This window comes from Paramisgurnus dabryanus, chromosome 12 (assembly GCF_030506205.2).
Source record: "Paramisgurnus dabryanus chromosome 12, PD_genome_1.1, whole genome shotgun sequence".
In the NCBI taxonomy this organism is placed as follows: domain Eukaryota; kingdom Metazoa; phylum Chordata; class Actinopteri; order Cypriniformes; family Cobitidae; genus Paramisgurnus; species Paramisgurnus dabryanus.
Genome location: NC_133348.1, coordinates 12,450,796 through 12,471,321, shown reverse-complemented (window position 1 = coordinate 12,471,321; position 20,526 = coordinate 12,450,796). Strand labels below are relative to the sequence as shown.

General features: G+C 36.4%; 1 protein-coding gene across 3 annotated transcripts; it reads left to right on the top strand.

Annotated features, from left to right (window-relative positions):
- The first annotated feature begins 771 nt into the window (after positions 1-771).
- lpin1b (lipin 1b) lies at positions 772-20,203 on the top strand. 3 transcript variants are annotated; one of them, XM_065256395.1, is made up of 20 exons: positions 772-926; positions 3,121-3,321; positions 3,858-3,953; positions 4,063-4,286; positions 4,377-4,466; positions 7,037-7,151; positions 7,248-7,518; positions 7,603-7,696; positions 11,498-11,664; positions 12,026-12,119; positions 12,194-12,263; positions 12,939-13,031; positions 13,172-13,221; positions 13,297-13,435; positions 13,535-13,683; positions 17,736-17,822; positions 17,925-18,077; positions 18,388-18,502; positions 18,580-18,683; positions 18,757-20,203. In XM_065256395.1, exons 2-20 carry the CDS (start codon positions 3,130-3,132, stop codon positions 18,920-18,922), a joined length of 2,469 nt encoding a protein of 822 aa, XP_065112467.1. In that variant the 5' UTR covers positions 772-926; positions 3,121-3,129; the 3' UTR covers positions 18,923-20,203. The 3 variants fall into 3 exon arrangements, with proteins under 3 accessions (XP_065112467.1, XP_065112466.1, XP_065112465.1); XM_065256394.2 differs by lacking the exon at positions 772-926 and adding an exon at positions 1,638-1,704 and having other exon boundaries at positions 4,380-4,466; XM_065256393.2 differs by lacking the exon at positions 772-926 and adding an exon at positions 1,638-1,704.
- Positions 20,204-20,526: the final 323 nt, after the last annotated feature.

Genomic DNA, 20,526 nt, shown 5'->3' with positions numbered 1-20,526 from the left:
GACTTTTGGTTTAGTAGGGAGCAAGGGAGGTATCAATTTCATGATGTCACAGCACTGAAAGGGTGTACACAGTACAAAATATATCAAAACTTTAATTGCAAACGAAGTAAAGAAGAGATTTGGGAATATGTTTCTGTAATATTTGACATAGGTTTTAATTTTAATTAAAAATGTTATTATTAATTTTTAATTATAAAATAATTAATTTAATTAAAAATTCAATAATTTTTTTATAAATTTTAGCTCCGGAAAATGTAAAACATATAACATATTTAACATCGCTAAATAAAAGTATTATGATGATTACAGCAAACACAAAGAAAATCCATGTCCGGTTATTTAGCAACCAACCTCAGTTTATTTTAACCTAGTTAGTATCTTTACATTTATCTTTCGAGATGCAAAATTCTGACCGCAGACATCGAATGTGAATGAAAACTGCGCGCTGATTGGAGAACTTGATCACCCTACAGAGGCCACGCCGAGTGATGGAAACGGCGCTCTGATTGGACAGCTGAATCACCTCACAGCTGTCGCTCAAAGCGAAACATGCAACAGCCGAAATAATAAACTATCAACTCCAGCCTTCACTTCCCAACCTCTCTGTTTTTTCCCGTTCCTAAACAGACGATTATTCTAAAACATTCCTTAATTAAATACAGTATCACGACATTTGAAAACGTGAAAGTCAGCGCTTGAGCGTAATTTGCATACTTTCATTTGATTGGCTCAAGGCGTCTGACATAATATTTTTCCGTGCGGTTTTTTGAGTGTGTGACGTCACTGCCATAAGTGCCCTGACAGAATGAATGTATGCACCAGGAGGAGCGAGGATGTGTGAATAGTTTGTTATTGAATCTAATGTTTCGTGATGTCTGTGTGTCCTACACCGTTATGAAGGACATGTGAAGGGATCCTTGCTGAAGGTGAGATACATACACGTACTTTAATACGTCCTGAATGTTTGCTGTTTATGTCCTGCTAAGTGTCTGCATTTGTTTAATGTTTTGTAGCAGTAAACATTTTCAGCAATGCCTTTGTAAAAATATATTTTACATGTAACATGAGACATGTCATAATAAGAACTTGATGATAATGCACATAATTCTTATGTTTAAAAGTCTGTTATTTACAGATACAATCTATTATTTACAAATAATCGTGTAGCACTTTAATAAACATACTTTAGACAGAAAGAGACAGAAAATGATAGAAAGACATTTGTTATAAATAATAAATTAAATATAAATAATTCGTTTGGCTATATGTGGTGATCTCTGCTGGGAAGATTTTCGTTTGATGATGAATGTAGCTCATGCAACAGCCTGTCATTGCTACATGTTTCTTTGTAAAGTTCCTGTAGCTTAGCTGGTAAAGCATTACAGTGAATTAGCATGGCAAAGGTCATGGGTTCAAAGCCCAGGGGACGCATACAATGATACAAATGTATACCCATCACTCTGGATGAAAGCATCTGCGACATGGATAAATATAAATGGTACCTATTTATAGATAAGGTTTAAGCTTCACCTAAGCTGTGAAGGATAATTTTGAATTATTATCTAAATAATTCTTGAGATAAAAAATGAGAGACAATGTTGTTTTTGATGTCTTCCTCTCCTATAGCTATTTATGGAATCTGTTCTCTTAGGGATCTCGAGTGATGTGATTATTGAGTTATGAAGGAATATGACACCAGGAGAAGTACAGCAGCAGTAGTTATTCTTGCATCTTATGCGTTAAAAGAGTGTGTTTGTAACCATGTAGACTGTATACTAGACCGCTGACCTTTGGTTTAACAAAGATATATGGTTACAAATCCCAAACTTTACAGTTACATTCTAACAAAGGCTTTACTGCAGTACAGAAACAGAATATAAATAACCCATTCCTGCTTGTGATTGGATAAGAGTGTCAGGTTAGGGTGTCACAATTCAACCATAACATTTGTGTTGGAGGCTATGTTTGATTGACAGCCTAAGGGAATATACTGTATATAGACAGTAAGCTCATAATACAAAATATGCAATTCTCATCAGAATGTAGAAGATATTATTTAACAGAATAATGTGGTTAGGATTGGCATATTTTCTCTTGAAACAGGAAGTTGAGGCTAGACATATCAAAACGGTCTTCCTTTATTTTAAAACAAAAGCCATTTGCTACCTTCAGATAAACAATCATAAACTCACAGAACGCACTGATGAGCAGGAGCCATCAATGGCTATATTTACATGCACAAAATTGTGTCCATCCAACTGAATTAATTCCGATTGTAGGTTACGACAATACCGTTTACTTGCACCCAAAACATTGCAATCTGATTTAAAAAGTTTGTTTACATGCACATTCTATATAATCCAAAACAAATGTCTGCGCAGGCGTTCCTGCCAGGGTTGCCAGATTCACGTATCCAAACCATCCAAATGGACATTCAAAACTAGCCCAAATGCATCCCATGACTATTCACAGCCCAAATGCCAATAACTTATGAACGAAATTCTTTCATCTTTTACCCGCAGAAAAAAATCAACTCGTGTAAACAGTTTAAAAGTAGCCCAAATATGTACTCGAAAAAGCAGAGGACTTGGCAACTCCGCGCACAGCATCTCTCGTCTAGTTCACGCTTTATCTCTGGATAAATGTACAGAGTCAAAGCTGGAGAAAGTTGTTCTTAAGAAGTTTTTGGATATAGGCAATGAAAAGCAATTTTCGAAAGGCACAACGCTATTTTATTGCTTTATGTTATGAAAGTTCACATGAACGCTGCAGAAAGTACAGCGCGTGACCCCATTAACTTAATAATGCAGGTTGCCATTGCCTTGTTATTGCATGTTTCTGTAACGAGAATCATGCGATACGCAAATATAAGGTACATATAAGATGTGAACTTAAGCACGGTCGCACGATCAGGCATTTACATGCATGCTTCTCTCTTGATGATCGGATCACAGATCGGACTACACCGACCCTTTCAACACGATCGACCTCAATCGTAATGATGAAGATGTTTAAATTAGGCTTTTCAATCCGAATGAGCCCTCAATCCGATTACAAATGGAGTATTTGGTTGCATGTAAACGTATAGCTACTGACGTCTATTCTTCGTTTTCCACATAGACTCAGACCATGAATTACGTGGGGCAGTTGGCAGGACAGGTGTTTGTGCAGGTTAAGGAACTCTACAGAGGTCTGAATCCTGCCACGCTGTCCGGCTGCATCGATGTCATTGTCGTACAGCAGCCCGACGGATCTCTGATCTGCTCCCCCTTTCACGTACGGTTCGGAAAGATGGGCGTCCTGCGATCACGAGAGAAAGTGGTGAGTGGCGTGATAACAGTAATATGACCTCTGACCTCTCAATGCTAATGGATTGGTTGGTACAGAATGTGTTAAACCCAAAAATGAAAATTCTGTCATCAGACCAAGAAAATAAGTCTAGCTTTTAGAGCAAAGATGTCAAATATAAGTGATTTTGTGCATAAAACAAGCTAAAAAAATCGGCCAATGGGGTAAGCAAATTTTTTCTTGAATTTTTCTTGAATTTAGTGCTTAAGAAAAATGTTTAAGATTTTTTTTGTTTATCCCACTGGCAGATTTTTTTTGCTTGTTTTATGCACAAAATCAATTAAATTTAATATTTTTCATCTAAAAACTAGATTTATTTTGGGTCGTTTTGCTCATCAAGAAAAAGCATCTTAATTTAAGAATTTTTAGATATTTTAACTGAAAACAGGACAAAATACTAAGTAAAAATTTTTCTTGAAAGTCATTTTTCGCAGTGCAATGACAGAATTTTAATTTTTGCGTAAACTATCCCTTTAATCTCTAACTTTCTCTCTCGATCACTAAATCAGGTGGATATAGAGATTAATGGGGAACCTGTGAATTTGCATATGAAATTGGGAGAGAACGGAGAAGCATTTTTTGTCAAGGAGACAGTAGATGATCAGGTGCAAATACTAAACCTCTCTTCATCTCCCTTACTGCTATATTCTGCCACAACCAGTATTGAGGAGAGATCAGCTAAATAAATGCATCTCTCTCTTTCTCTCTGATTAGGAAGTGATTCCCTCTCACCTGATTACATCTCCCATCCCATCTGATGATGGGGTTCTGATGGGCTGCTGTGCTGAGAATGAGGTGATGAAGAAGAGGAGGAAGAGGAGAAGAAAGTTTCGAGTGGAGGGCATGAGGAGAGAGGAGAGCCTGGAGTTTTCAGATATCGAGCTGGTCAACATGGCCAGCATCAACATTAATGAGAGTGAACAGCTTGATGAGAACAGGTGAAACCACCAGAACACTGTGTTTGTGTGAAAGCAGAAGGAAACAGCATTGAGAAAGACTTATGTTTGTTTCTGTTTGTGTGTTTAAAGCAGCGAGTTTGAAAATGAAAGTTTATTCACTGAAACCAAAGAAAAGAAAAACACAGATCATGCTCTTTCGGATGGGGAATTGAGTCACAGGTAAAACACAGACATAAAACACGGTTTTTCAATTGAAAGTAAAATTTAACATTATCTTGAGAGTGCCAAATTGAAAGTAGATTTTTGGCATGATAAACAGCTTACTACTAGAAGTGCATTTGAGGATTACACAAAAAATCCTGAAAATTTTCTCCCCCCCATGTCATCCAAGATGTTTATGTCTTTAGTGATTCAATCGAGGAAAAATTAAGTTTTCTAAGGAAAACATTTCAGGATTTTTCTCCAAATAGTGGACTTCAGTGAACAGTTTCCAGTTTCGTTGCAGCTTCAAAGGGCTCTTAATGATCCCAACCGAGACATAAGGGTTATATCTAGCAAAACTATTGTCATTTTTGCAATAAAAAAAGGAATTTTAAACCACAAGTTCTTGTCTTGCACTAGCTGTGTGATACGCCAGCACGAACTCACATACATAATAATGGGAAAATCATCACGTTTTTGTTATTAGGAGCACTGACTAAAAATTTTAGGAGCAAGCTGAAAATTTAGGGCACATCTTAAATCAACCTGCAATGCAATTATTCAAATTTTTGACAAAATAACTGCATTACTGAAAAATACTAAATACATTGCAAAAAATGATTTTCTTTCTTAGTATTTTGTCTTGTTTTCAGTACAAATTTCTAAAAATTCTTAAAACAAGATGTATTTTCTTGATAAGAAAATTATCTAAGAAAATAAGTTACATTTTTAGACAAAAAAACATCAAATTTAAATGAATTTGATCTAAGAAAATAAGTGTAATTTTAGACAAAAAAATATCAAATTTGAGTGAATTTGATCTAAGAAAATAAGTGTAATTTTTAGACAAAAAATATCAAATTTGAGTGAATTTGATCTAAGAAAATAAGTTTAATTTTTAGACAAAAAAATATCAAATTTAAGTTAATTTGATCTAAGAAAATAAGTTACATTTTTAGACAAAAAAATATCAAATTTAAGTGAATTTGATCTAAGAAAATATGTTACATTTTTAGACAAAAAAATTTCAAATTTAAGTGAATTTGTGCTTAAAACAAGCAAAAATACAGTATCTGCCAATGGAGTGAGAATTTTTTCTTGAATTAAGCATTTAAGAAAAACTTAAACTTATTTTTAGATTTTTTTCTTACCCCACTGGCAGAAATTTTTACTTGTTTTAAGCACAAATTCACTTAAATTGTATATATTTTTGTCTATAAACTAAGCTTATTTTCTTGTGTCATTTTACTAAAAAACAAGACAAAAATACTAAGAATTTTTTTTCTTAAAAATAATTTTTTTCATTTATGCAGTTGCTGCACATGTTATTATCTTGATTTAAGAATTTTTAGATATTTGTACTGAAAACAAGACAAAAATACTGAGTAAGAAAGTCATTTTTTGCAGTGTAGACTTAACTTCTCACTGCAAAAAATTATTTTCAAGAAAAAAAATTCTTAGTATTTTTGTCTTGTTTTCAGTAAAAATATCTAAAAATTCTTAAATTGAAATGCTTTTTTTGATGAGCAAAATAACCCAAGAAAATAAGTCTAGTTTTTAGACCAAGTGATTTTGTGCATAAAACAAGCAAAACAATCTGCCAATGGGGTAAGCAAATTTTTCTAGAATTTTTCTTTATTTAAGTGTTTAAGAAAAAATTTTGAGATTTTTTTTGGTTACTCCATTGGCAGGTATTTGTACTTATTTTAAGCACAAATTCACTTAAATTTTATATATTTTTGTCTAAGATACATACATACATATACAATAAGTTGAATCCTGCTGTGTAGACCCCGACTGTAGATTCAACTGAGCGCATAATGACATAAAATGATTGATGCCCTAATGAGCGTTCAAAACCCAAATCCGCATTCCTTATTCCATATTTTTCACAGGTGCCCAACACATGCACAAGTATTTATACATTTAACATAAAAACTGCTCGCGCTTTTTTAAAAACTCTGTTTGGTTGTAGTCTGGAGCCCTTGGTGCCCCCCATAGCCTAGTGCCCCAGGGCACTCGCCCAATCCCATCTATGGATACTCCAGCCCTGACACATTACATATGTGAAACGCACACTTGCAGACCATTGTAAATAATAAACTGACACAAATACATGAATTAGCATCATTCCACAACAACCACGTCTGAACGGTCTTCTCTTTCCACACTTGTAAACACTGGAGAGGTAGTTTCGCATACGTCATGCGTGACCTTTCGGCGTGATTACGTAATATGTAAGGTCACGTTGGCGCATCACAAGGCTAGTGCAAGACGAAAAGGTGTGGTTATAAAATGATGAGTGTTTCACTAGATAAGACCCTTATACCTTGATTGGGATCGTTTAGTGAACTTTGAAGTTGCATTGAAACTGCAAACCATTGAGTAAATTATCAGAATTATTTTATGACAGTGGAATCTTCCTTTAATAAATAATGACATTATAAGTGTTTATTCACATGTTATATTTCATTCAGTATTAAAAAGTAATCATAAAGTTCCATCTACGTAGACAAACATTCATAGGATGCTCTTAGGATACATTTGTGGTTTACAGAGTTTGGCATTGGTTCTTTCCCTCTCTTTAGTCCTAATGTATTTCGTCCCGACACTCCTAAGAGTGACTCTGAACTGCTTTGTAAGGGACAGGAAGAGGATTCGGCCATGTTGTGGACCTGGGGTGAACTTCCTCAAGCAGCCAAGGTTTAAACTTTAAAACCCACGCATTCACCCACACAACTTACAATATTAGTGTGATTGTTATCATTTAATCATCTAATATTAATTATGTTTTGGTAGTCATCGTTTCTGTCGGCGAAGCCAAACCTCTTGCCGGCACATCCGCTGTCAATCCCCATCTCAGACGACACACATTTCAGAGTCATTTCTGAGAACGCTGCCCATGATGATGACATCAGAGCTCCTGCTGACAGCCAATCAGCTCAAGCGAACGAATTTGAAAAGCAGGAAGTAACATTAGCAGCATGCGTGATGTCAGAGGTCGAGGAGAGCGGAGCAAATATTGGACGCCACCCACATATCAAAACGGATTCCCCTTCTAAAAGAAAAGGTAATATGTATATGGCTTTCATAAAAATAAACAATTAAGTTTCCCTTTCTGTATTGTGTTGTTTTACAGTGTTTTCTCATGCAGATGAGAGAAGTCGCCACCTGGGCGCCGATGGCGTGTATTTGGATGATATTACACAGTTAGAGCCGGAAGCCGCTGCACTTTATTTTCCTAAACGGTAGGCCATCCTGATTTCACCCCTTTTATTTTTAAACAACCATCAAGATATCTTTCACAAATCATTATTATGCCCTTGCTCAAGAGAGATTGTTTCTCTAATAAATTTATTGCAGCTTTCTATATAATTTTAAAGGAATATTTCACCCAAAAATGAAAATGAGCCAACTTCACCTTAAAGCCCTGTTTTTTCACAAATTAGTGAGTGTACATGCACAGTCGAACGCACAGCCTTACCTTATGCCTGGCTCACACCACAGGATAATCGGGCCGAATTTACCCCGATTTTCCCCTCCCGAGAATCCGAGGGAAAATCGGGCAATGGACCTTGATCGGCTCCGAAGTTCGGCCCAGATTATCCTGTAATGTGAGACATTTAAAAGTCTAAACTTACACCTTGCGATATGCTCTCAAGCAAATCGGGGCCGCCCCGATCTTATGAAACATGTTTGATATTTAGGATTTTAAATCCGCATAATTACGTCAGTACTTTCACAATAATCAATGAGAGACGGAGATGATTGACAGCTTTCGGGACCGCGAAACAAGCTGCAGTACGGGTAGACAGCGCAGCCGGAGAAATAGTTTGTGGAAGTTAATGTTTCATTCTACTTTCATTCCGCCACAACTGCAGCTCGTTGGGGCAGACAGGCGATTTAAAATATCGAAATGAATTCCTCGCTTGATTCACGTTGTTCACTCTTTTATAAACATTATCTAAAATATCTTAAAAACAACAGAACATGATGATGGTCAGTCACATCACGCACCTGCAGCTATTCTGTGTATAGAGGAAATTTAATAAAATAAATAGGCATACACGAAATATGTTGCACTTAAATAATTAGCATATTAACAAAACGAATTTAAATTGATATGACGATTTTCAGTTCTTTTTGTGACGTGCTCCACAAACGCACAGAAACTGATTGCTGAAACACCGCACACTTGTGAATCTGATGCGCCTCATATCCAGACTTACAACGTTTCACATTAAATTACATATTTGTCCAGAACCATTGGTAATGTAAATACTGAATTTAACACTAGACACTACACTGCAAGATAGAATAGATTAGAATAAAATAGAAACTTTACTGTCATAATAAAACTATAATGAAATTTGTTTAGAAGCTCTCAAAGACCAGTAGCCTCAGAAGAATAAACAACAAAAATTGAATTTACATAGTATATAGCTACAAAACAATATCACTGCAGACTCAGAGTAGTATATATACAGTGGAATTAAATAATGCAAACAACAGTGCAAAATAAAGTTTAACCAAGCATCAGTCATTTAGCAGCAATGCTTATAAACCTACAATAATATTCCTGTTAGGAAGAAACAGGAAAACAGAGCATTGATAGAAATAGCATACATCACTTAATAGTAACTCCTAAATGTGCAAAAAGTGATATATAGGCTAGCCAATTATATTTAAAATATGTTTTTAAATAGATGTTTAAATTTAAATAAATCTTGCGGACTAGACCCGAGTTGGTGCTAGATTGTGCACACATCTACAGTATGCATTCAAACACTGCTTGCATAACACATCCTTAAAACATATCATGATCATTGCCATAAACAAGAGCTGAGGAGGAGAAATCGCCTAGGTTTCAAAATGAAAGCTGCTACTTTGTAAATATTTAAAAAGAAATCATAATAAATGTATCATAATCTTCATTCCTTTATATACTCTTCTCCTGAGGTGACGTGAAGTGCTTGCTCTGGCAAGATAATCCTAATAATATCCTTTAGTGTGTGATGCACTAGGATTTTAAATTCCTGTAGTGTGAGCATGTTTAAGATTTGAGAGAAGAATATCTGACAAGATTCTCCTTATGTGTGTGCTGCAACCAGATTTCATAATCTGCCAGGATTTTAAAAATCCTGTAGTGTGAGCCAGGCATTAGTTGATTTGACTCATGCATGTTCTACTCTTCTGATGATGAAAACTATGCACTGTATGCGGACAATCGCGTAGGCGTAAAAATTGACCATATTTAGGCCTTAATGCCATTCTACTGTGGGTGTATACGACTTATTGTGTTATTAATACGAGTTATATTTTTTAAAAATCTTAGCCTAATGACATTGAAGAGTGGCCCTGTGTTTGAACCCATAATGTCAAAAAATATTTTTTGGGCCAAAAATATGTTTTAAATATAAGCGAAATACATTAGTAAAAAGTAAAGCTTAATTAAATATATTTTTGAATTTGAAAATCTATGTATTTTTAACATTCATATATTAACATTAATATTAATATATTTCTAATTTTACAACCCATACAAAAAATATGTATTTATCCTGGCCAAAATATAAAAGTTAGTATAAAAAGTATAAAGTATATAAGTATGTATAAAATATAAAATTATAAGTATATTTTTGCAGTTGAAAATATATAAAATTTTTATCTTTTTAAACCCGTTATGTTTACTACCGAGCCCCTAAGGTGACATTGGAGTAAATCTAAAAGTTAAAAAATCTAAAGTTTAGTTTCATGTGCTCACGTGAAACTTTTGCGTGCTCACGTGAAACTTTTGCGTGCTCACGTGAAACTCTTGCGTGCTCACGTGAAACTTTTGCGTGCTCCCGTGAAACTTTTGCGTGCTCCCGTGAAACTTTTGCGTGCTCACTTGAAACTTTTGCGTGCTCACGTAAAACTTTTGCGTGCTCACGTGAAACTTTTGCGTGCTCACGTGAAACTTTTGCGTGCTCACGTGAAACTTTTGCGTGCTCACGTGAAACTTTTGCGTGCTCCCGTAAAACTTTTGCGTGCTCCCGTGAAACTTTGCGTGCTCACGTGAAACTTTTGCGTGCTCACGTGAAACTTTTGCGTGCTCACGTGAAACTTTTGCGTGCTCACGTGAAACTTTTGCGTGCTCCCGTGAAACTTTTGCGTGCTCCCGTGAAACTTTTGCGTGCTCCGGTGAAACTTTTGCGTGCTCACTTGAAACTTTTGCGTGCTCACGTAAAACTTTTGCGTGCACACGTAAAACTTTTGCGTGCACACGTAAAACTTTCGTGTGCTCACATGAAGCTTTTGCTTTCATGTGTGCGCGCGATAGTTTCACGTGCGTGCGTGTAAGTTTCAAAATCAATATCTTTATTCATAAATATGTCCTTGTTGGTGTCAAATGACCTCTGCCAGTGATCTGACTTTTTTTTGTAAGCTTAGAATTTCTAATTTTCTAAGCAAAGAGGGACAAAAAGTACTTGTCTACTAACGCGTTTCCACAATGCGTTTTCATTCAGAACACATGAACCAGCTGCAACGGACAAGGAGATCAGTGATTACATAACGGCAACACGCATTTGGAAAGGGGAGGCGCTAGAAAGCACTGTTTGTTTGAATGCAAAATACAGTTCCACCACTAGATGGGGGTAAATCCTACTTATTGCCCCTTTAAAATTATTTTTGCCGTTAAGCCCAACCATTATCAGATAAAGTAATCCATACGACTCCGTTGGGCTAATATATGTTTTTTTAAACCATTTTAATATGTTTGTGAAGAAAAGCACAGCTTATTTAGTGATCAATAAGTCGCATTTAAATGTAAACAACATTATAAGTTGTGAATGATTTAAATTGTCGGCACACCGGGTTAACGTCGGTACATAAGACGATCATTGGTTCTTCCGTGTCTGCGTGTTTTATCACGACCATGAAATCATATACACCTAAATAGCATCAAGGTGAATAAATTATGGTCTAATTTTCATTTTTGGCTGAACTATTTCTTTAACGTCACCAAAAGAAATTTTAATGATTTGTTTGTGTTTTTTCCTTGCCAGGAGTGGATCAGAGCGTTCATGCGGTGATAGTAGTTCTTCTCACAGTGTTACCGTATCTCAGTCCGCGTGTAGTTCAGGAGCAGACAGCGGTGTGGATAGTTACGACCTGCCCTCTATCGCCATCTCTCTGTGTGGAGGACTCACAGAAAATAGAGAAATCACTAAAGGTGCCCATCATTTACATTTACATTCATGCAGTTGGCAGACACTTTTATATAAAGCAACTTACAGTGCATTACAAGCTTCATCAGTGTGTGTTCCCGGACATCAAGCATCTTTACAAATCGAGCAATAAGAATAGACCCATTAGGTTTTAAAAATACATTAGAATAGATAATGCAGAGCTAATGTGCGCACTATAGGAGACATTAGTGTAAAATGTTTTCATTAGGCACCAGTTTTGTTGTACTTGCATTATGCTGAGTTTGTGCCCTCTTTTAATTTATCCAAACTAATGCGTCATGGTTGTATATATATATATATATATATGAACATTATTGATTTTCATGGCTTTCGTTCATTGTTCAGAGCACTTCCAGCAGAGGTCTGTCTCTTATCAGCAGTTTACTGAGAATCCATCCATCATCGATCACCCAAACCTGGTGGTGAAGATCGACTCTAAGTAAGTGATGTCATGCAATGGTCAGTTCTCATTCTCTGTGACTAAAATAATGTCGGTCTTGTTTTTCCGAGCAGGTATTACAACTGGAGCACAGCCGCTCCTATTATACTGGCAATGCAAGCCTTCCAGAAACCATTGCCTAAGGTACACAAACACTCACATATACACACATACACCTGATAGTTGCACAACATTCACCCAGAAATTGAAATTTTGTCTTTTGCTCACCCTCATGTCGCTCCAAATGTCTGATTTTCTTTTTTTTTGTGAATCACAAATGCACACAGATGTTTGACTCTGACCTGCATCGAAAAAAGATGACTTACCTGGTCGAGCTCCAAAAAAGACATAAAAGCAGTATAAAAGTAGAAATACTCATAAAGTACTCTTTTTCCTAAACTATTACTCTATTATGAGTAGCTTGGCACACACACTTACATTTTGGTGTCTTTCTAACCTGAAAACTGACTCAAATGTAGGTATCAGGGATTTGTAGCAGCAAGCATATTGGGCGGTGAGAAATTACGCCATCTGCTGGTATAATGCGTGATCTGACACATTTGATTGTAACTGGATTAGCAGTCAAATATATTTGGGAAAATCCTACCTGATGTCTCTCCATCACACATACTGTACACACACATCACTGTAAAATGACTCGGTGATGCTGTGACCGATTTCTCATCTGTTTGTGTGTTTTAGTTATGTTGTGTCATCTGATTAATTTATTTTCATCCTATCGACTCGATAGATCGCATAAAAATGCAGCAGGTGTTTTTTATTGACTTGTGTTTGTGATGCTATGTGTGTCGCTCACAGGCCGCCGTCGAAAGAGTTGTAAAGGAGAAGATGCCCAGAAACAGAGGAAGATGGTGGTTTTCATGGAGAGGAAGAGCAAACAGCACAAAATCAGTATGCAAAAAAATATGTTTACATAACTAATGACCAAAACTAAATTTACAAACTAAATTACACATTAAAATAAATTAATAAACATAAAAATATTTCTGACATCGAGTAGATTCTCATGTGCATTTTTTCTACATTTTCAGGATTCAGTTTCAGTTGGTTTAGCGTCTACCGCAGGAGACGACAAGAACAGGTTAAGATCTGACCTATACATCAAATGAATCAATATTGATATTGCACTAATACAGCACTATATAAACACTTTTAGGCGGACAGAAGATTCCTCCTCCAGTGATGATGATCACTTATCTGCCAATCAAACCACCAAACCTGTCCACACAGACCCCAACCTCCCCACAGGGGGCGTGGCCTATAAGAAGACCCTCCGCCTGACCTCTGAACAGCTTGTAAGTACATTCACACGAGCAAATGTGTCATACAATATAAGACAGGTTACACATGCAATATGTTAATGGTGTTTATATATGTGTGTGTGTATATTTTAGGCTAACCTGCAGTTAAAAGTAGGTCCAAATGATGTGATATTTAGTGTGACAACTCAGTATCAGGGAACGTGTCGCTGTGAGGGAACCATATACTTGTGGAAGTGGAGTGATAAAATCATCATATCAGATATAGACGGTACAATCACCAGGTACGATCTTAAAATAAACGATTTCTTGCATGACACATGTAGCTGTACTGCAGGGTTTCCAAAACTGGGGTTCGCAAATTGCAGGCGTTCGTGAGTTGATGGGCAAAGATTAATCGTGATTATTCGCACACAGAATATAATTTTTTGCATAATATATGTGTGTGTATTGTGTGTAACTATTATGTATATTTAACTCTTTCCCCGCCATTGACGAGATATCTCGTCAATTAAGAGAAAACGCTTCCCCGCCAATGACGAGATTTTCCGTCTTTCCGCAATACCGCTATTATCCACCAGGTGGCGCCCTTCCGCAACTTTTTAAAATCGGAAGTATTGCCCTATGGCAAGCTGCTGCATGTCCGTGTCTGTTTTAAAGATCGCTCTGAATGGAATCTCTATGAAAAGTCCGTCACAAATATGGAATTATCTCTGCTTTTTGCTCAAAATGTGGTGTTTTTGCAAAAACCTACCCATATTCAAAAGCTGATTGCAAAAGAACCACTAAAGGTAGGATGAAACGGATTTTTTTGTTTGAAAGCAGAGGGTCTGTTCTTTCATTTGGTATATTGTATGTTTATATATTTAAAGAAGAACATTTTCTGGAAGGCATTAAACTTTGGTGAAAATCATGAAAAACGCTGGCTGGCAACTTTTTAAAAAAAAGCTGGCGGTGAAAGAGTTAACCACAAACATATATTCTTTTTAGATTTTTTTATTTATATATCAATTTTTATTTATATACAATATAGAAAATATAAATAAATATATATACACATGTAAATGTTTCTTAAATACATACGTGAATGTGTGTGTATTTACATATACATAATAATTACACACAGCACACACTCATATATTATGCCAAAAATCACTTTTATTTTGTATGCGATTAATCACGATTAATCTTTTGCCCAGCACTAGATTGAAATTTAATTAATTACAATTAAATCATAAGATGCAAACAATTCAGATTTAAAAAAAATCTAAATAAAACACTTACTAACAAAGTAGATTTTACTAACAAAAGATATATTTTATTTGTTAAATCTGCATGTCATGTGACCATTACACAACAGTTGAAACAAGTAATGAATTATATTATATATTTATTATAATTAATATCTGAAATACTAATAAAAATGTAAAATACTACTGATAAATACGTTAAAATGGATGAAAAATAAATAAATAAAATTAAAAGAAATATGTAAATAAAATAATGAAGTTTAATATGCAAATGTGCTATTATAATATTATTAAAATATTTACTTAAAATCTTAGTGGATACTTCAAGTAAATAATTAAGAAAAGGGGGATTTGGCTGACAAAAAAAGTTTGAAAACCCCTGCTCTACTATATTGAACACATGTATTGCTTTTCACACTTATATTAAAGGGGTCATAGCGTGAAAATCTGACTTTTTCCATGTTTAAGTGCTATAGGTCCCTAGTGCTTTTATCTACCAAGAAAACGTTAAAAAGAAAAACCCTGTAACTGTGTTTTGGTAAACCATTTTCTGCAAGGCAAGCATGTGAAAAAATAAGTCATCGAAATTTAGTTTCCCCTTGTGATGTCAGAAGGGGATCCTTTTATAATAATGGCGCCTCTTAATCTGCACTATCCAACCACGGCACTGCCATTTATTACAGAGAGAGAGAGAGAGAAGTATTGACAGCACAATTGAGTTTCAATTTTTAACAAACCACCATCATTGCGATCAGTGTTTGCATTTCATCAGCTCATTTGCATTTTAAAGGACACACCCAAAATCTGCAAATTTTTGCTCAGGCCTACAAAGTGGCAATTTTAACATGCTATAATTAATTATCTGTGGGTGTTTTGAGCTAAAACTTCACATACGCACTCTGGGGACACCAAAGATTTATTTTACACCTTTAACTCTTTCACCGCCAGCTTTTTTTTTAAAAGTTACCAGCCAGCGCCAGCGTTTTTCATGATTTTCACCAAAGTTTAATGCCTTCCAGAAAATGTTCTTCTTTAAATATATAAACAATATACCAAATGAAAGAACAGACCCTCTGCTTTCAAACAAAAAATTCTACCTTCAGTGGTTCTTTTGCAATCAGCTTTTGAATATGGGTAGGTTTCTGCAAAAACACCACATTTTGAGCAAAAAGCAGAGATAATTCCATTTTTGTGACGGACTTTTCATAGAGATCCCATTCAGAGCAGTGGCGAAGCCAGAAATGTTCAAGTGGGTGGGCCTTTATAAAACAGGGTGGGCAAAGCATAGAATGTACATAAATTGGGAGTGTTTACGCCCATGGCCGGCGTATATTTTTTTCCCCAATGTAAGTGCGGCTTTTTTCAAAACAGCCAGCAGCTGTCCATTTTTTCCGTGCTGTGGTCTAAAAATATTCAACTCTGGATGAAAAGCTTAGCTTGTCAATGTAAGTTCTCACACAGCCGTCCAATCACAGTGGGTGAAAGGGCGGGACTAATATCACAACAACCAACCGGCTCACAGCTCAAGTATCACAGCAACCAAAGCGCTTGGCTGAAAAAACAGCTGGCATTTGGCGTCCTCCAGGCGTTTTCAGCCGGGTTTAAAAGCTTTGGTGCACGCTACCTAAGCCAAGTTACCTTAATGCCATGCAGGCAGCACAATGTTTCAAGGGGAAATTTATAAAACAACTTAAATAACCAACCAGCTTGTCTACAGTATATGGGCAGGTGGGGCTGTGCCTGTTTTATACAGTCTATGAGCAGTGCCCCACCAAATTATTAACCCACTTGAAAACACAGAACTCAATATAAACTGAATTAGTAACGGAATTAGTTTTTACGTTATTTACGTTGCGTGAACGTAGATCCGAACAATATGTCATTCCTCCTCAGCAAAATGCATGACGTGAAAGCGTCATAGGCTACGACAGATTCAACAGATAGTGATTTTACTAAAGAACTCGTTCGAAAGATTGTTATGTAATGAGACAATGGCCATCAAACAACATGGCGCAATACAAAATTGCATGTGTTGTCATTTAAGTGTAAATATTCCAACAACATTAAATCATACAGCCCCCTAAATAGTTGATTGGAGTAATACTCCTGACTATAAACTGTAAATAATAATGACACCACTATAAACATTAAGAAAATGTCTAAACTCACCATTACATGTCCTGTAGTCTGAGACGGGGCTTCTGGTTCATAATAACAAAGTCCAATATGATCATAATGTCCCTTCGCGCAAAGAAAAGCAGAAATACATTTCTCAGACGAGCATTTATCATCGATGAGCGTAACGTTATAGGTCTTTCAACACAGCATGAAGTCATTATCAACGTAATACGTGCTCGTTTCATTTTGTTGACGTTTGAAAAGATGTCCTCAGTAATCCAACATTTCCATGAGTGATGTAATAGTCTCCGTCTCCAAAAGTAAACAGGCATAAGCAGATTTCATCGTGGAAAGGTTGTTAAACTTGATGATTTGCGACTCGCTGTTTTCAAATTCAGTTCAATCGCGCGTAGGCGGAACTAACAATGACTGACGAATCATATTCAACGTTTCATGTTGACAAGCGTGTGCACCAATAGGGTAAAAGAAAACTGCGAAACTGCTTGAACATGCAAACTTGCACTTATATTTTAATTATATTTATAATTGTATTACATATATGAAATTATAGTGTGATAAGACGTCTATTCGTAGTACTATTATTTATTTTTGTTAAATTATTTACACATTTGTCTGGAAAATGGCCTTCTGATTGGATGGGCCACAACTCAAAGTGGGCGGGCCCAGGCCCGGCCAGGCCCACCCGTAGCTTCGCCACTGATTCAGAGCGATCTTTAAAACAGACACGGACATGCAGCCGCTTGCCATAGGGCAATACTTCCGGGTTTAAAAAGTTGCGGAAGGGAGATAATTGACGAGATATCTCATCAATGGCGAGGAAAGAGTTAAAGAAATGTCATAATATGACCCTTTAATCAATAAACCTAAAATATTCCAGCAGAAAGACTTGTATTAGGTGTATTAGCCATTTTATAATATGGAGGTTCATCTGTTCACACTCTTCGCAGGTCGGACAAGCTGGGACACATTTTGCCCACGCTGGGTAAAGACTGGACCCATCAGGGTATCGCACGTCTCTATCATAACGTCAGCCAGTAAGAGCCCACGATTGCTGTCACACGATCAATTCAGCTTGAGTGATTCTTTTATAGGATCGAGAAACTCTGTTGTGATGTTGTGTGCGTGTCATCTTATAGGAACGGTTATAAGTTTCTGTACTGCTCGGCGAGGGCGATTGGAATGGCTAATATGACGCGTGGTTACCTGCACTGGGTCAATGAGAGAGGAACCATGTTACCAGAGGGACCTGTTTTACTGAGTCCAAGCAGTCTGTTCTCGGCACTGCACAGGTGAGCTTTACACACATTTGTATCGAAATAATGACATCTCAAACTTAAATCTTTTTCATGTAATAGCAATAACAAAACCTAACCCCAGTTAATCATACAAAAATGTATGAATGTGATCATAAGAAGTTAATATGAATTAGCCCCCTCGTAAATACGTAGGAATTGCCATGAGATAGCATTGGAAAATCTTACATATTGTGGCTTTAACTGTTTAACAGGTATGTGTGAGGACTTTGTCAAAAAAGGTTACTCGCAAATGCACGAACGCTCTATATCCCTTGTGTCTCTTTTTTCTCAATGTCTGTGTTAGGGAGGTGATCGAAAAGAGGCCAGAGAAGTTCAAAGTGGCGTGTTTAACAGACATAAAAAATCTGTTTTACCCAAACACTGAGCCATTTTACGCTGCATTTGGGAACAGAGATACGGTAAGTGAACCACATAAAGGTATAAAGTGGTATAAGGTCCTGCACGGCGTGTGTCTCATCCATGTCTTGTGTTTTAGGATGTGTTTTCTTATAAAGAGGTTGGCGTTCCTTTAAACAGAATTTTTACCGTCAATCCTAAAGGAGAACTGATCCAGGAACACGCCAAGACCAACATCTCATCGTGAGTACACGCTACTGACCGTTTGTTTGTGTGTTTTATGAACGAGAGCTTCAGTTGTGCTGTACCCGTGCAGGTACGTGCGTCTGGGTGAAGTGGTGGATCACGTCTTTCCGCTCCTGAAGCGCAGAAGTTCCTGCGATTTCCCCTGCAGTGACTCTTTCAGCCAATTCACCTACTGGAGAGAACAGCTCCCCCTAGTGGACGGGCAGATAGAGAGCACTGATGACACCGCTGAATGATTAGAACACACACAATGTAGACAATAAAACAAATGTGCAGACTGTGCACAACAAATGTGTTAAAAATGTATGAACTGTGGAGCATAGCTGCACTTTATTTCAAAGATATCTTCGCATTTTACTAGTGATATGTAGAATATTGTATATAGTGAGTTTAAAAAGTGAATATTTATGAGGTGATTTTGATAAACCTATAGCATTTATTATACTAAAAGTCAGAAAAAAGGTACAAATGTTGTCACTGGTGTGGTATACTTTTGTACCTAAATGGTACAGTACATATTAGGACCTTTTCAGAAGGTACACGGGACCGTACGGTATGTGAAAGCGTTTGTACCTTTATTACTGATGGTGTAGAAAGATTATCTGAATGCATGCTTAAAGATATCATGAGTGTCATCAACTGTTAAGGGGGTCGCAGACCGGCCGCGCATCTCAGCGTCGCGCCGTGTTGAGTCGCGTCTAGGACAACTCGGAGGTATTGTAAACCGAAAGTGCACATTAAATAGCGCGAGCTACGTCAGATAGCGTCTACTTCAAAATGTAAAACATACGTTAGCAGCCAATGTTGGGACAAATATGATGTTATTTAATGTTAAACTATGTGTGTGGCGCGACAGGGATTTGAGCAACTTCCTGAGTCGTAGCTGGGCGCCGCGGACGGGCGCCGGTGTGCGTATACTCATAGAAAGCAATGAGTTTTTTAGAACGGCGCGGCGCTGAGCTGCGTGTCCTGTGTGCAACCCCCTTTAGACTGAAAGATAATGAACAATCTTACATTCGTTACAATCAAAATGAATGATGTTACATTTCAGTGAATCTCACAAACAATTGATATTGTGCATATGAAATGGGTGCTAAAAGTAGGTTTTATTTTCTTTATGCAAAATATGATTCATGTTATGTTGCTTTAGTTACTTGGATTTGATTTGTACTCTTAAACAACTCGGAGTACTCAAATCTAATTCTGTCTATTAATATTAAGTCTTCAGCAGTCATACAGAGGATTTCACATTTGCTGGCACAGATAGTGTAACATTTCTACCTTCATGTAGTTTTCAAACTGTTTAGTTACTGAGTAAATATTAGTATATGTACTATCTTCATATGATCAAACATTTTTTTATATGCTTACATCTATTGTGAAAAAAAGTCAGAGGGTTTTGTGATATTCTTTCAGTGAAAGAGAAGAACTACAGCAGTCGTGAGATGAGTAAATGTGATGCTCAGGTCAGGAAAATGTGTTTTGCTGGTCAATAAAGTTGTATGTCTTAAGTTTGATTTAATGCCTCAGTATATCTCGTTTTTCATTAATGTTATCAGGTGCTAAGTCAACTCATGCCTTTCAAAATAAATTAAAATATGATCTATTCTGTCAATATAAATAGTTGAATTTTTTTTAATGAATGCTGATATATGAATTGTTTTTCGGTAACACTTTAAAATAATGTTAATTCATTAAAAATAGCCAATGCAATAGCATAAATCACAATGAACATGAATCTTTGTTAAATCTTTGTTCTGTTCATTAGTGTTAGTTCATTGAGCAACTACTGTAGTTAAGGTAGTAAACTTTTGTTTCTTAAAGTACAGTATATGTTGTA